Source organism: Sceloporus occidentalis, unplaced genomic scaffold (assembly GCF_023333645.1).
Source record: "Sceloporus occidentalis isolate IW3139 unplaced genomic scaffold, rSceOcc1.0.p SCAF_41, whole genome shotgun sequence".
NCBI classification, from domain to species: domain Eukaryota; kingdom Metazoa; phylum Chordata; class Lepidosauria; order Squamata; family Phrynosomatidae; genus Sceloporus; species Sceloporus occidentalis.
In genome coordinates, this window is record NW_028317021.1 from 6772606 (window position 1) to 6787773 (window position 15168).

The 15168-nt window shown below is 47.1% G+C and overlaps 1 protein-coding gene across 5 annotated transcripts in view; it reads right to left on the reverse strand.

Moving 5' to 3' along the window:
• Positions 1-234: 234 nt before the first annotated feature.
• The window catches only part of HECTD4 (HECT domain E3 ubiquitin protein ligase 4), an 80601-nt gene continuing 65667 nt past the window's right edge, over positions 235-15168 (reverse strand). For 4 of the 5 annotated variants that reach the window (XM_089490041.1, XM_089490039.1, XM_089490040.1 and 1 more), the window contains exons 61-76: positions 13398-14695; positions 12534-12741; positions 12180-12403; positions 11329-11480; positions 9790-9896; positions 9241-9364; positions 8892-9082; positions 8586-8732; positions 8123-8242; positions 7823-7978; positions 6930-7033; positions 6446-6667; positions 5889-6055; positions 4936-5131; positions 4217-4439; positions 235-3277 (exon numbers count right to left, since the gene is read on the reverse strand). In XM_089490041.1, coding sequence (XP_089346167.1) covers positions 3141-3277; positions 4217-4439; positions 4936-5131; positions 5889-6055; positions 6446-6667; positions 6930-7033; positions 7823-7978; positions 8123-8242; positions 8586-8732; positions 8892-9082; positions 9241-9364; positions 9790-9896; positions 11329-11480; positions 12180-12403; positions 12534-12741; positions 13398-14695 — 3776 coding nt within the window. In that variant the 3' untranslated portion in view covers positions 235-3140. The remainder of the gene's footprint in view (positions 3278-4216; positions 4440-4935; positions 5132-5888; positions 6056-6445; positions 6668-6929; positions 7034-7822; positions 7979-8122; positions 8243-8585; positions 8733-8891; positions 9083-9240; positions 9365-9789; positions 9897-11328; positions 11481-12179; positions 12404-12533; positions 12742-13397; positions 14696-15168) is intronic. The other variant, XM_089490038.1, reaches the window with a different exon arrangement.

Sequence of the window (15168 nt, forward strand, 5' to 3'; positions counted from 1 at the left end):
TGCTGAGGTGATCTTAGATCTCTCCAAATTTTTATTTTTTAGTATCGCACTGAAGCTTTAAAAAGAACCACCATGTGCTGCTCAGCCCTGCTGTAGAAATCTGAGTTCTCACTGCACATTGCCCCACACACCCAGAGCAAGGGCATGGGTTCTTGGTGAAACACTCTTGTCACTTGCCTGCTCTTGCCCCAGCTGTCTAGACCAAAAACAAAGCAGTGTTAAGGACACTTCCACCAAAAGTAAGCATTTATTAAATACAAGAAAAGCCAAAGAGGTCTTAAAAACAAGTGGCAACCAACCTTGCTGTGTTATTTCCAAGGGCAAAGCACTATGGTGGGTTTACAGAGGGACGCTAAGGGGTTTGGGGGGAGGGGGGAGGTTGTTGGGTTTTCTCCATTTTGTTATATAGTTGAGGCAGGATAACTGTTCCAGGGAGAGAGATTTGTGGTAGAATTGAGGTGTGAACAGTGGAGAATAAATTAACAAAATTATGGCAAACAAAACACACTTTTTGTCAGCTTGGCAGCTGATCTCCCTTGGGCAGGAGACCCTGGGGTGTCCCTCCTGCCCAAGAGGAATGGCAGCCCTTGGCTCACTTTTCCCTTTTGTACAAAATATATACACATTTGCGGTAAGTAAATACAAATTAAAAAGTACAGTGCATTAAACTTATCCCCAAGTGAGCTGGAGAGCAGGCAGGCAACCAGCCATTCCTCGTCTCAAGTAGTTTTTAATTTGTAGGTGATCGCAGCTTGGAAGTGGTAGCTCTCCTCTGCTTCCAACCAAGTATTAAGGAGCACACACGCAAGTCATGAGAATTCCCTTTAGCCTGGATGTTTGACACCTGACCAAGAGCACTTAAAACAGGTGAATAGTGTTATCAGTACCCCAACAGATGCTCAACGCAAGCATAGACTCCAATACCTTGGTGCCCAGGTTCTCTGCTGTTTTTAAAGACAGTTTTACATTCGGAATGAATATTCAAGTGAAAAGAAAGACGACTCACAACCCCAGCCTATCTAGCAAGAGATCCTCTTGCTGCTGGCAGCATTCCTAGAGTGAACAAAGAAGTGACTCCATCCACGGAGGAAATCCAGGCCCAGTTCTCAGCAATGTGCCCAGCCTTAACTTAGCAGCATCCTTCCACTTGGCCAGCCTGCCCTGCCCAATGGAATCCACCATGCAGATGAAGGGCATACGATCTGGATGCAAAATGTTCCCAAAAAAGAAGCTCCGTTGACACTGGGTGGGGTGTAAACACCATGGAGAACAATTTCCTTTTCTTAAATGCAACCATAAATAAATAGCATAAATATACACCAAGTCACTTGACAGCACACACACTTTGGGGCTGAGGTGGGGAGGTCCTCGTGACACCCGATAGCCTCAAGGAGGGAGCAGTAGGAATGGCGGCGGCAGCAGCGGCAGCTTCCTTGAGGATTCACAGCTGGCGACGTGGCAACCAAAAGGCCTGTGAGGTATTTGACAGCAGGAGAAGTCCCCCTTCAGAGAAAACCAGGCCATTCCAAAGGAGAACAGCCAGAGGCTTGGAAAGGGGGGCTATTAGCTTTGCTCAGACCAAAAGATCCACTGTCGATGGGAAAGTCTTTTAATGCCCCCTTCTTTCTATCCGGGTTTCTCTTGTGTACTTGTAAACTCGCCGTGCAAGGTTTGTCTTTAAAAGTCTTTCATCTGGCCAGAAAGTGGGCATGACGTGGGAGTTAAAAGTGCCGCCTATAGAGGTGCAAGTTTTACTTCTTTTCAACCAATGGAAGTTGGGTCTTGTACACGCTGACAGCTAACTCTAAAAAGTCACACTCATCTTTCTTTCATTCTCACTCATCCCTCACAAGCTCCAGCCACACATCATGCAACCCAAATAGATACTAGTATTCACAGTAATGTACAATAAATACAGCTCTTCCATGGCCACAGCCAAGCCAAACAATGTTGACTCTCGTCTCCCGCCCCAGCCCTAGATGACAGCTTGGAAAGATGCGCATGAGGTTTTTGCAGGGAAGAAAATACAAGCTTGGAACTAAGAGCTGGCACTTAAACTCATGGATAGCACCAAGCCAAACAGAGGCCCTTCGGAGAGTCTGGGGTTGAAGGGCAACCCCGCATATAGAATCACTCATTTCATTAGTCAAGGGGGGAAATGTGCGTGCTTGATGTGTCTCTCTGACACAGGGGACCTCTCACAACAGACTGAGGCACAATCCCCAGAGCCCTCCTGTTGGGCAGCTTCCTTACATTCCAGTGGCCTGAAGACCCTCTCCCTCCCAAGCCCCCGCTGGAAGAAAAGGAAGGCTGCCCCAGAGAAAGGCCAAGGGGATCCCACCAAGGAAGAGAAAACCAATCCTCTTGGAGGGCTGACAGTTGGCATCTTCTCTCCCCTCTTTTCTGGATGCGAACCTTGTAGCAATCTCTGACCAATCATTTCTGAGTCTAAAAAAAGGTGCAGCTTTCCTACTGGCACTGCTGTTTGGAGAAGGCTGAGGTGCCAACTTGTTGGATTTCAGCCAACTGACCCCCCCATGTATTTGTAAGAATGATTGAAACTTGTCATACCTGGGTGCATTAAGATTTCTGCTCTGGGGAAACATGAATTGGTAAGTTTTTTGTCATCAAAGCTGTATGTGTGAAAAGCTGTGAAGTTACCCCCCAACCCCTGCACAGAAAGCAAGACCTTTCAGTACTTGTCCCCGTGAGAATCCCTTTGTGTCAGTGGTTACAGAAAACAGCCTGAGCCAGTAGTTGAAGCTGCCTTGGTTTTTTTGCACTCAGAAATGAAAGCCTCATCATTATGTTTCTGTGCAACTATTAGTACTCTTCTACTTTTGAAAGAAATGTAAGGATCTCAAGGTTTGTGAACATCAGTCTGTGTACTAAACTCATCCTACAAATATTTCACAAACAAGGCAGCAAAGACAACCCATCCACCACAAAAGTCCACAAATATGACAGGGAAGTCTTCCTGCAACCACAGTTGCAGAAGCAAAGGTATGGAGGGAAGAGGAAGTCTTCAGATCTCACCTCAGGGTCACCCCAAGGCATCCAGTGTGGTTCTTCCGTTGAGCAGGGGCTGCTCTGAAGGAATGCCCCCAAGGTGTCCATTGCCTTGCGTGTGAGATGACGGCTCAGCCGCTGAGAGGGTCCTCGCGGTAGTGGATGGCATACCGGAGCTTCTCCAACATGATGTCAAGGGAGGAGTACTGGGGGAGTTTGATCATGAACATGCAGGTCTCCACTCGAATGTAGCGGGAGTCTGGTGACCCTGTGATGAAGCAAAGCAATGGAGACACTCTGAATCTGCCCAGTACAAAAGAGATGAGGGTTTTTCTTAGTGGCTCTAGGGGTCTTTTATGAGATAGTTCTTAATTCTGCCTTCCAAGGATCGCTCCCATTTTATTTCAGAAGGCAACATGGTTATTGGAGATCAAATAGCAATTTCCCCTAGATATTAGGACTGAGAGGCTTACAGTCTGATCCTGGAGGTAATACATAACCATTATAACTCATAGCTACTGGTAAGCACAGCTGAAGAGAAACTTCACATGACATTCTGGAAAAGAGCTGGCACAGGACTTACTTTCATTTCTGCCTCCTCTTTTGCATTTGTATGGTCTCTCTTGGATTGTAAGCCTTTATTTCAAATTGTCAGCTGTGAGATTTGGTCAGGAATGGAGTATACAAACATAGTATGTAAATGCACAAGAGTCACTGAAACTCAAGGGCAGGATTTAACTGCCATTTGTTTTAGCAGCTCTGAAAGTCAAAGAAATGTCAGAAAAAAATATCTGATTGCAGCATCGTTTTTGGGATAGCTTTTTGTTAGCTCAGCTGAGGTGTTACAGCTGTAACAAGGGTAGCCAGAAGGTGGTCTATGGGCTACATGTGGCTCCTGAGCCTCCCACCTGCCCACCAAAGCCCCATCGCTCCCCTCCCAATGAATGAAAACATGAGAAAAAAGTCCACTCCGTTCCCACTAGTATGCCAAATCCTTTACTATCTGCAAAGTTATTATTATTATTATTATTACATCCCGCCTCTCCCTACGGATTGAGGCGGGTTACAGTAAAAAGAAATAAAAACACATAGCAGAACATAATCAAAATTACACAATCCAACCCTCCACCAACATCAACATAAAACAATCCAATTATAAATTCAAGATTAAAATGAGTTCTAAAACGTTAGTTCAAAGCCACTCTACCTGCTGTGCCATCAGGGGGTGCAATCTTCATGGGGTATGGTGGGACATGGGCGGTGTCCGGCCCGCCATCCTTACAGGGGCAGGTGAAGGGGATGCGCTCCTGGTTGCAGGCAAACTTGATGAACTTGCAGAGCTCCTCCTGCGTGAACATCTCTAAGGCCCCCCAGAAAAACTCAATATGCTGGTCAGTCTCCATCAGTCCCACTTGGTACATAGTATGGGCCTATCCGTGGCAGAAGAGAAAAAACAATGCAGAACAAGGCTAGTTACATCACAAAGGACACAAGTTTTCTTAAACCCAGCAACTATGCCCTAAATTTGGAGGGGGGGCAGGGGGCAAACTGTGGTCGTCCAGATATTTTATGGCTACAACTCCCAACAACTCTAGCCAGTCTTAGCATAGGAATTATGGGAGATGAAATCCAAAAACATCTAAGAAGACAACGGTTACTGACCCATGCTCTATTATACCATCTGAGGGCTCAAAGTCAAGCAGATTTTTCTTTCTGGCTGAGCTACTGTGAGTTGGCTTTGGCTTTCAATCCAACTCTGTCTCACTGTCCATTGCTAAACACTGTCCAGGGTAGAGAGAGTGGCCACCTCTGCTTCCAGGGCATCACTGGAAATTCCCTTTCTTTCTGGAATTCTTGCTGGTGTCGCTGTCTGGGAGAACAAGGTCTGTGGGACCGCAATGGGAGAGGTGGAAAACTCTAGGGTACCTTGAGGAACTCCAGATTGATGAAGGGGAGCCCGCAAGTCCTCAGCTCCATCTCCAAGGGGGTCAACATGGTCAGAAGCTGAAGGGGGATAATGGAGCCCAGGCCGGCCCGCACAGCCATCACACACTCTGGAGTCTGCAGCTCACGTAGCCTCAGGTTCCGAATGGCTGTTGCATAGACATCCTTGTTTTCCCACCTGAGTGGAAAGACCGAAAGAGACATCCAGGTACCTGGAGAAGCCCTCCTCTTCATCCTGAGAGTGACTCCCTGGCTGAGATCTGCATTGCTTCAGCGCAGCAGAACTATCCACCACCCGAGTTATGCAACATATATGGCTGAATGGTCAATGCGCAAGGCTGAGAATCAAGTGTTCAACCTCAATGCGCAATGCAAAAAGGTAAGGTGTATTTACAAGCTTCTCTGGGTATTTTAATGCACTGCTCTTGACCAACTCCACTTGTGACACTATCAGATGGATAAAACAGTTGCATGCCACCCTCTCTCCCACTGCCATTTCTTTTTCCTTGCGTATCCTGACTTATGGTAAGTCTTGGCAGGGAACTGCCAAATTAAGTATTTGTAAACTGCTGTGGGGTTCTTTTTGGCCAAAGGGTGAGGTATAAATACTTGAAATTAATCAAGCCACTCATCTACCAACCCATCATTCTGCATTCATAGTGCAACTTACACCAGTGTATGTCTCTTAACAGGATGTTGACCCCTTGGCTGCTTTTCCATTTTATATAACTGTTCCCATCAACTCTTCTACTTTCAGTTCTGTTTACATGGTGTAGGTTTCAAGAGTTGGCATTTGAAAAAACCTTGGGACACAGTCTGTAGTTTCCTCACTGTTTCAGTTTCACACAACCCTTCCTGAGCCCAAGGCAAAAAGGGTGGGAGCCCTCCCCCCCAATCCAAACCCTTGGTTTCAAAGGAGTTCAGCTATTACTTACACCACTGGGATGTGCCTGCCTCTAGCACAGAGCTCCACCTCTTCGCCTGTCATTGTCAGGTAGGTGAACTTGCAGCTGGGTTTGTTGGGGCAGTCGGGACTCTCCATGGCTAAGTGCTGGGAAGCGATTTCGGCACACAGGGCCTCCAGCTCTGTCTCATCATTGAGCTAGGGCAACAGGAGAGTTGAATGAACCCTATTTCTGCTGCTGCTCTAACAAACGGAAGTCTAATACTTGATACTGACTTAGGATAAAAAGCTGAAGGGAAAAAAAACCCTTAGACAAAAGCTGGAACTTCTAGTGCTACTATTTTTCCGTACCCTGTACAACAGAGCATCACCATGTTGCTTGGCCTCCTGATGCTCAACTTGCAATGTGTCCTACCATTTGCCCTCCTTGGTATTTCTAGGATACCACCAAAGTAGGGCATGCAGGGAGGGAAGGAGACACCTTGTTCTCTCCATTTTAGTTCTCAGCAGGAGAGACCTTTTTCTGTGGGTCATCCAGCAAATCCTGTGGTGCCCAAAAGCAAAACAGGGAAGAGGAGACAGGCTTACATTTTCAAATTTCTTGACATAGTTGTAGGTCAGTATATCTGCCTCCTGAAGGTCAACATCTGGATCCAGTGGTTCTCCTACTAAGGTCTTCCAGAAGGAGGGCAGAAGGTCCAGGGGCAAGGGGACGTCCGCCCGGATGGCTATCCCCAGCAATTGCCCAAAGAAGTGCAGCAGCTGCTCTTCCCCATAACTGATGGGGCTGGGGGTCAAAATGTACTTGCCCTGTTGAGGCAGGACAGTGTTAGTCAGGAAAACAGAGTCTCCACCAGGATTTACATCTCCTTGTGAAATCTGTGTCTTGCAGCCTCTCAACCAAATAGTGCTGAAGGCAGGAAGCCCAAAAAAGTCTTAATAATTTCCCCCAGCAATTGCAACAAAGTGAATGCTGCCTCCCCATGCCCAGCAACAGTAAGAGCCCCCACTGGCAGCAGCTTTCCACTTGAAACAGAGGCATTTTCTGTTCTCCAGTTGTGGAAAAACGTACCTTGTTCTTATTAACTGCTGAACTGGGACAGAGCAAGAGGAGGGAGAGCAACAAACTCTGGAGCTCTTTGCAGACCTGCCACAAGAAGTGCCGGAAGGAGCCACCTAGAAGAAACGTTTGGAGCACTGGGTATGGCAGTGGGTAGTTGTATGGCAGCCAAGAGCCAATTTCCCCCACAAATCCTCCCAGCTGCCTCACCTTGCCCCATAGCAACCCCCTACCTACCTACCTACCTACCTACCTGCCTGCCTGCCTGCCTGCTGGCTTTCTCCCCGGAGGGACCCAATGCAGCTCACAGACAAAACAATTTACCACTGCAATCCCTCACAAAAATGACAATAGGAAATGAGGTCATGTCCAGTTCCTGGTGCCATTTTGGGAGGGACTACAGGGGAAAAGTGAGGGATCTGTGTGTAGTACGGGGTTCTGGGGTGGTTCTGGGGGTGGAGTGAGGCATTTTTGTGTGTTTTCATGCCTTTGGGCAGCTTTCTGTGTTGTTTGGGGGCAAAGTTTAAAAAAGGTGGGGGTGGGAATGATGGAGCCCAGAGGCCACTGTGGTTGCTGGACCACATTATGCCTGCCCCTGACTTAAAGACATGGGAAAAGCCCATCAGGATGCTCCTTTGACAAGAAGAACTGAAATTTTAGATGCTCTGACCTCAAGGGAAGCATTCTAAAGCTTTTGGTACAGTACAAAGGAAATAAGTAAGAAACACCCATGTATTCTGAGAGGGATGCAGGCATGCTTTGATGCCTTCACATTGAAACAGAGCAAGGTGAAATTCATGCTCAATGGGATTTTCTTGACACCTTGTCCATCTCCTTGCTCTGCTTCTAAGGTGAGGAAAATAGCTGTTGTTAGGAAGAAGGGGAGAAAGGTGAATGGGCCTTACTTGTGCCATGGACCTCCTCGCCTGTAAAGCGGATGTTGAAGGCATAAGTGGGGTCCCCTCCGCTGGCCAACTTCACACAGAGTTGGGAGGAAGGGATGCAAGCCAGCTGTCGGGCAGCCTGGCAGAAGTAGGAGTTTTCTGAAGAACGAATCTCTCCTGGTTGCAAGCAGAGGAAAGAGAAGGGAAGTCAAGGTCTGTGCAGGTAGGGCTATGAGTTCTAGCTGGTATGCCATCATCTGCCTCCCCATCTGGTCAGGAACCAAATCTTTTTGGCAGATGTAACAATGAAGACCACCATACCTCCAACAATTTCAAGGGGGTCCAAGGTGATCTCAGGAGCTGCGTGATCAGCTGTCCTTTGAACAGTGGCATTAAGCACTCGGTTCATGACAGTCACTTTTGTGTCATAAAAAATTAATCCTAAAGAAACAGAAAAAATAGTGACACCTATTTTCCCATAAGGAACAGCCATAAGGTAGACAAGAAAGTAGCCAAGTCAATATTTTGGAAACTAACTTCCTAAACCGATGCATTCTCTCCTGAGGTGAAGATAGAGTTTACATACGGTTGGTCCTGCATCATTGCCTATTAATAGGAGCTAGCCCACTAGCAGAAAAAGGGAAGCAAAACAACCCTCCTTTTTCACAAGATGTGCCATTATTACCACTCCTGCCAATTGGCCTGTAACTTTTCATTTTTTTCATGCAACAAGCAGCTTTTCTTTGGGGCAGCATTTAGCACATAGCCAATACAAAGCCCTGACCTTTGGCTTCTTGCAGCAGTGCCGCAATGCTATTGGTGTACATTTCAGTCTGCCGAAGCTCCACCAGCGGCAGGAAGAATGTCTCCAAAGTGGTGTTGAGGGACTGGAGCAGGGCAAAACGCAGGCGGAGGCTCTCAATGGGCACGTCTATAATTGAACAGAGAGGTCAGAACCTGAGAAGTCGGAAAGAGGGATGGAGGGAGGATCACTGTTGCTCCTTCTCAGTACAGAAGGAGCCACAAATGAGCCAGCATCCCAGACCTGGGAAGAGGAGGACCACCATACCACTCAGAGCTAGACACTTACTCAAGAGGCAGGAGACTCGTGGGTCAGCTGTATCAGCAGGATCCAAGTATACTTCATGTGGGTGCAGACGGGCTGGCGTGATGGCCAGATGGCGGCAGAGACGGTTGATGTACTGGACCAGGGAAACATCCATTTCCAAGGTCCACTTGCGGGAGGCTTTCTGAGCATGTCTGGCATCAATGCAGGCGCACCTGGGGGGAACAGAAGAGATTGTGACCTGAAGAGCAGAGTCTGGTAACTCCACAAATTCACTTCAGGGGTGGAGGCAGTTGTACCCTTCAGTTCCTCTCTAGCTCTCCACATGTGCACGCACATGCACACACACTGGGGCAAAAGAGCCAGACCTTACCTTTCAAAGTGAAGGTCATAACCGCAGGACAAAATGGCTCGCCACACACTACGGATGTCCTGTTTTGCCCGATCAATGACAAATCTATGAAATCCATCCAGTGTCAGATATTTCTCCTCAGGAACTGAAATAGTTGGGGAAAAGTAGTGGTGGGGAGGGAGGAGAGAAATGATTCAACAATTGGCATAAATATAAATATGGCCTCTTCTCCTGGCCCTGGCATGCCATATCCCCTTTCTTCTTTCCAGTAATCAAAACATACAGTCTAGTCTGGACTTTTTATTTTAAATGTGACCCTCTGTCTTTCTGTTATAGCTTGTCACATCAACTCTCCAAAAGACAGCTTTTGTGAGATTTAAACTATGCAGTATAATAATATTATGGCATTTAAACATGAGACCATCCCACCCCACTGAATGAACCCAACATCAGCACACCATTTTAAGCAGCCCTGTCCACTAGCCCAAACAATGGCCAGCCCTACGGCTTCCCGGAGTTCTACACAGAGGACCTGTCTTCCCAGGGATGGAAAAGACAAGGGATAGCTACCTTCCTGTTTTTTTGTGGGAGACTTATCTGGATCCTTTTCATCAGGCTTGCTTTTCTCTGGAGATTTAGGCTTCACCGTTGGCTTCTTCTCACTCAAAGCTGTCCTGCTAACATAGGGGAAAGCTTGATATCAGGCCATGCATTTCTACTGTGCTTGCATGCTTCCAGAACATAGCAGCACAGTGCGCCTGCGTCACACACGGGTGCGCTATACGCAGCTTCCAGCATACGCTGGGAGCCGCACTGGAAAGGCTTCTCCTGCGCCCCGAAGAAACAGTGGGAAGCGCACCCTGTGGTGTGCCAGGGGCGCACTGCAGGAACGAGCCCCATTGTTTCTAATGGGGCTTGACTTTACGCAATATTTCCCTTACACGGCGGGGTCCAGAATGGATCCCCCATGTAAGGGAAGGGCCAACTTTATTTCAGATGTGCAATATGCCCCCAATTCCCATGTGCTTGTACTCTGGAGTTGGATCACTGACGACAGTGAGCTAACTCTTGTCAAAATGAAAGGAGTTACTCAAGCAATGGATGAAGCCATGACCTCTGACTTAAAATTTCATGCCATACCGAAAGTTTCCATTCTCAATCTCTCTCTCTCTCTCTCTCTCTCTCTCTCTCTCACACACACACACACACACACACACACACACACACACACACTCAGTGTGAAGGAAAATAAGCCACACATCCTCAATGGCTTCTGCTTCAGCTGGCCTAGAGGTACAGAATAAAAACAAACCTCTCAGATGGAATAACCAACATAGTTTCCAATACATTCAAAACAGGAATCAGTTTCTGACACCAGCGAGTGCCGTTATGCACTCTAATCCATTTACACTAGAAAACTGTATTTCCATTTATATTCTTAGCAAAGAATGAATCTCATTTGGGAGAAAAGTGGGATATAAAATAAACAAACAAGCAAACAACCAACATACAAGCAGCAGAGGAGAGATAACCCTCTTGTCTTTTTAAGCAGGAAATAGCCAAGCAAAGACCTATGGATGGGGGGGATGTTCTAGCCCATATGGATGTAAAGGCAGGTTTAAGGCCCACTACCACACATCTGGTAAAGTGCAACAGCTTCCCCTTCTATGTGGGCTAATGGAAAGAAAATAAATTACAACGAGGAAGTAAAAGTATGCCTAGGGAAGCACATTCCATTTCCTTATATATAATGAATGCAGAATTCAGTTTTGTGAGTACAGGATAGGCATCGCCCTAGGCACCTAGTTCAATCCCCTAAGCAACAGTTGAATCTGAGGTCTTCTGGAGGCAGAACTTTGGCGACCAAAAGGGAAGCACTGAAGCTGTTGTGTGCCTTCAAATTGTTTCTGACTTATGGGGACACGAAGGCAAATATCTCATAGGATGTTCTTGGCAAGATTTGTTCATAGGGAGTTTGCCTCCCCTTTTTCCAAGGACATTTTCTGCACTTTCGAGTACTAAAGTGCCAAGCTGGGAGGGCAGGAAGCTGCCCCCCTTGCAGTTCCAAAGTGGGCACCCACAATGTTCCTGGGAGCCAAATGCTCCTACCTGACACTGTTGAGCACAGCTTTCTCCTTGGCAGGGGGCTTTGTGACAGGCCGCTTGGTGCTCACAACCTTCACTGGGTGTTGCTCTTTGCCGCCCTTGTTGTACTTGCTCTTGTCAAACTTTGGCTTTGGAGCGCCATATTTCCTCAGGATCTTGAAAGCACAGAAGAAAAGAAGTGTAAGGATAGGTACTTGGGACTAAGATCAGGCTTTTATCACACATCCATGGATTTTTGCCAGGGTCCAGACTTCACTGTCTCCCACTTCAAAGAAAAAAAGATTGATACTATAATATTATACTATTATTGCTTCAGCTTGTATTCCATCCTTGTGGAGAGTAGAGAGTGAAAAAGCTTATCTAAAAATGACAGGATTGGAATTATATGGGATCTTCTTCAAAGGAAGCTGCCCAGTCTGTGTTGATGGACATGGCATTGCTTGCGGAACAAGGAGGAAAAGCAGTCTGTCTTAAACAACCTCCTCCAGCAGGAGAGGAGGTGTATTTTTGGTGGAAGCCAACTTTAATTCCACATAGCATGCCCAGAACACTGGCCCTGGGCATCTTTCAGATTCCTGCTGAGGCTGTAAGGCCATCAGCTTCCTTTTGACTGACTTATTTTACAGGTTTGTTGTGATTGATGTATAGCTTTGAAGCATCTTAGAGGAAGGACGGAATACAAGCTGAAGTAGTATGGGACTATCCAGCAGGATCCCATTTTGAATTATTGACAAGGGGTCACCTTATGGAACACAAGACCAACATTGGCAGCTAGGTTGTAGAATTGGATCTTCCTCACAGCACAACGGTCACTTTTGTACAGAGGAGAGTAATCAAAAACAGTTAATGCCAACCTGGGTGAGCTGATCCTCAAGAACCTTCTTTGGAGGACGGACGTTGGTAAAGAAGGTGTGCAGCAGGTTGCCAGGTGTCTGCGCATTGATCTGCTCTTTGCTCAGATAAATCTCAGCCACTTTGGTGGGTTTTGCTGGCGTCAAACTCAACATTTGTTCAGAATGGAGACAGCTTTTAAATATTTCAGTCAAGACTTCACGAGCACCTGGCACAAGCTTGTCACCTGAAGCGAGTCAAAATGTTAGGAAGGGCAACAGGCTTGCTTTAAAAAAAGGTCAGCTCAAAACAGTTCACATTTGTCAAACATGCCAAACCATTTACATGCTATTTGCCAAATGGGAAAGCACACTCACCTTTGATGGTTTTGTCATTGAAGTAGTCTTCAAGTGCAGGACTCCCCTGTGTATCAAACAAGCTCTGGTTCACAGTTGAGACTGTTAAAATTTCCTCGGTGGACATTTCCATGAGCTCATCTTCCCCATCCAGACTGGACAAACCAATCAGGTCACTGCTGTTAAAAAGGCTGGCTCGGATTTTCTCTATCTTGGCCCGGGATCTGATCTGTATTAAAATACAACAGAATTCTGTGTCAATCTTTATTTGCACCTGAGGTTCTGAATTTCTGCTTCACCTGGCAACTTCATCCCTTTCTCAGCCACCCTATCAACCTACTTTGCTTCTTCCAAATCCAAATTTGGAAAGATCAAGAACTTTGAATATCTTACAAACAAAATTAAATTCCTGCATCCTTACAATGATTTTCAAGCTTGGTAGCACTGTTTCGTTTGCTTGACCCTCAAGAAAGTTTGCTGTGTAAATCTCCTGCATGGAGCAGACCAAGAGTGTTGGAGCACATTAACTCACAGCAGTCTTGAGCTTCTTTTATAAGGCAGGAGCTTCATCTATCAGATGCAGGAAAGAATCACAACAGCTGAAAAATCAGGCTTCTTCCTTACAAAAGAAGCCCAAGATGAAATCCATCTGTCTTTTAAAATGTGCCACAAGCCTCTGTTCTCTCATATAATGTCAAGTCACAAGTGAACAGCAGTAAACAAACATCTATTCTGTTTCTATAGTTGCCCATGAGAGAGCCTTCCCCAAATCTCCACATTTTGTTCTTGTAATCACCCTTTAAATATAAGTAAATTCAAGAGTGCTGTGCACAGAGTAGCAGGCTGTCTAATGCAGGTGACCACCCTGGCCCAGGAAGCCATTACCTCTACAACGGCAAAGCCCTTGATGGGCCTGGATGGGGCCGGCTGGCTGTCCAGTGATGTAACGGTGTACACTGACCCAACATCTGACATCGACGCTGTCTCCACATTGTCAAGCTGTTCCCCAAAGCTCCCCAGGCTGCTGCCGATGGAAAGGTCTAAACTCTCCTGGCTGGAAACCCCGTGGGGTGTGCTCTCCAGCAACCCGGGTGGAATGGCCATCTCTAAGCCACCTTGAAGTGCCTGGTCAACCGAGATGTCACTCGTAGTCCGAGAGATCCCCTGAGAACTGGAAATGGAGGCCTGGCTGGTAGAGGCTGAAGCACTAACACTCATGGCGGGTGTAACACTGCTGGAACTCGTGATGTCAAGGCTGTCCACGCTGCTGGAGACCACCGGTTTGTCTAGCTCTGTCCGACTTTCCCCTCCCTCAGCTTTGTCCTTGCTCTTCTTAGGGTCCTCCTCTTGCATAGGGATGTAGATCTCCTCCTTGAAGACACCCCCATGGGCGTTGCAGGCTTTGCGGATGGCGCCTCGCACAATCCCTTCCTCTAGGTGGGTAGGGATGCCCGAAATCACCAGCAGGCGGCTGTGAGCTGTTGTCCCGACCAAGGCCTGGCAAGCATCAGCCACTGCATCATTTGTCACACCCAGCCCCTGGGGGTCCTTCTTTGTTAAATGTCGGAGAATAATGAGTAAGGTGAGTGCCCGGTGGAACCACAACATATCCTCTGGCTTGCTCCCACCAATGCTCAATAAGGAGGCGTCTGTATCGGCAGCTCGGGATGAAGTCCGTTTCCCTGAAGTTGACGTCTTCTCTCGCTTCATTTTCACCTTCTTCCTCTTTGACAGGAGGCTTGGGCTTTGGGGGGTCTGCCCAGGAGATGAGGAGGAAGAGGAGGATGAATCGCTTAGATTTGGGCCACTTGTTGATGACATCACATTGGCAGTGATGCCCATGTTGATTGGCAAAGTCACTTCCGCTACAGCCAGGCAGACCTCCATCAGGGCATGGAAATATGTGGAAAATCTCCCCTGGTCAGCTCCTCCTACCCCAGACCCACCGCAGGCATTTCCAGACACCCAGTTCTGAGTTTCTTCATCATACAGCTTGTGCAGTTCTGACTGGAGTGCCATCAACATGGCCAGGCAAGGATTGAGCTGGAGCGCAATGGAAGATGACAATCCTGCTGGGTTCTTCTTCTGTTCCAGGCTGTGAATTTTTCGAAGTAGTTCAGCCAAGAGGTGAAACAAGAGTTCCTTCACACAGGCTGCCATGTTGGTCGCCCACAGGAAGTTTCCTAGCAATATGGAAAGGGAACAGTGAGAGTCAGGTACTTTTTAAACGTTCTGATCAACTGACAGACCTTGCAGCAGAATGTGTAGCTACTCAGCAATAGATAGTCAGCATATGGCCCAGTCCTAGCCAACAGCACTCCATTCTCAGCCCCTAGAGTTCTTACCCCTACCCACAAAAAACAGCTTCTAGCCAACATGGAGCCCAAAGGATGCCACAGCTGAAATTGCATCCCTTCCTTCCAGTGCTTTGTAAACCCTTTTGTTGAATGCTGAGCGGATGACAAAGGCTGGGTGTCTCTAGCAGGCCAATGCAATATCAAGGGCATTGATTCATTTAAAATTATTTTGAAATCTTCTCCTACCTAGAAGCCTGGGACCTTTCCAGATTTCCCCCAAAACAAACAAACAAACAAAAACCCTTCTCACCAGAACAGCGACTCTTATGCTTAAATCAGACACTGCTCATTCCCCTTCA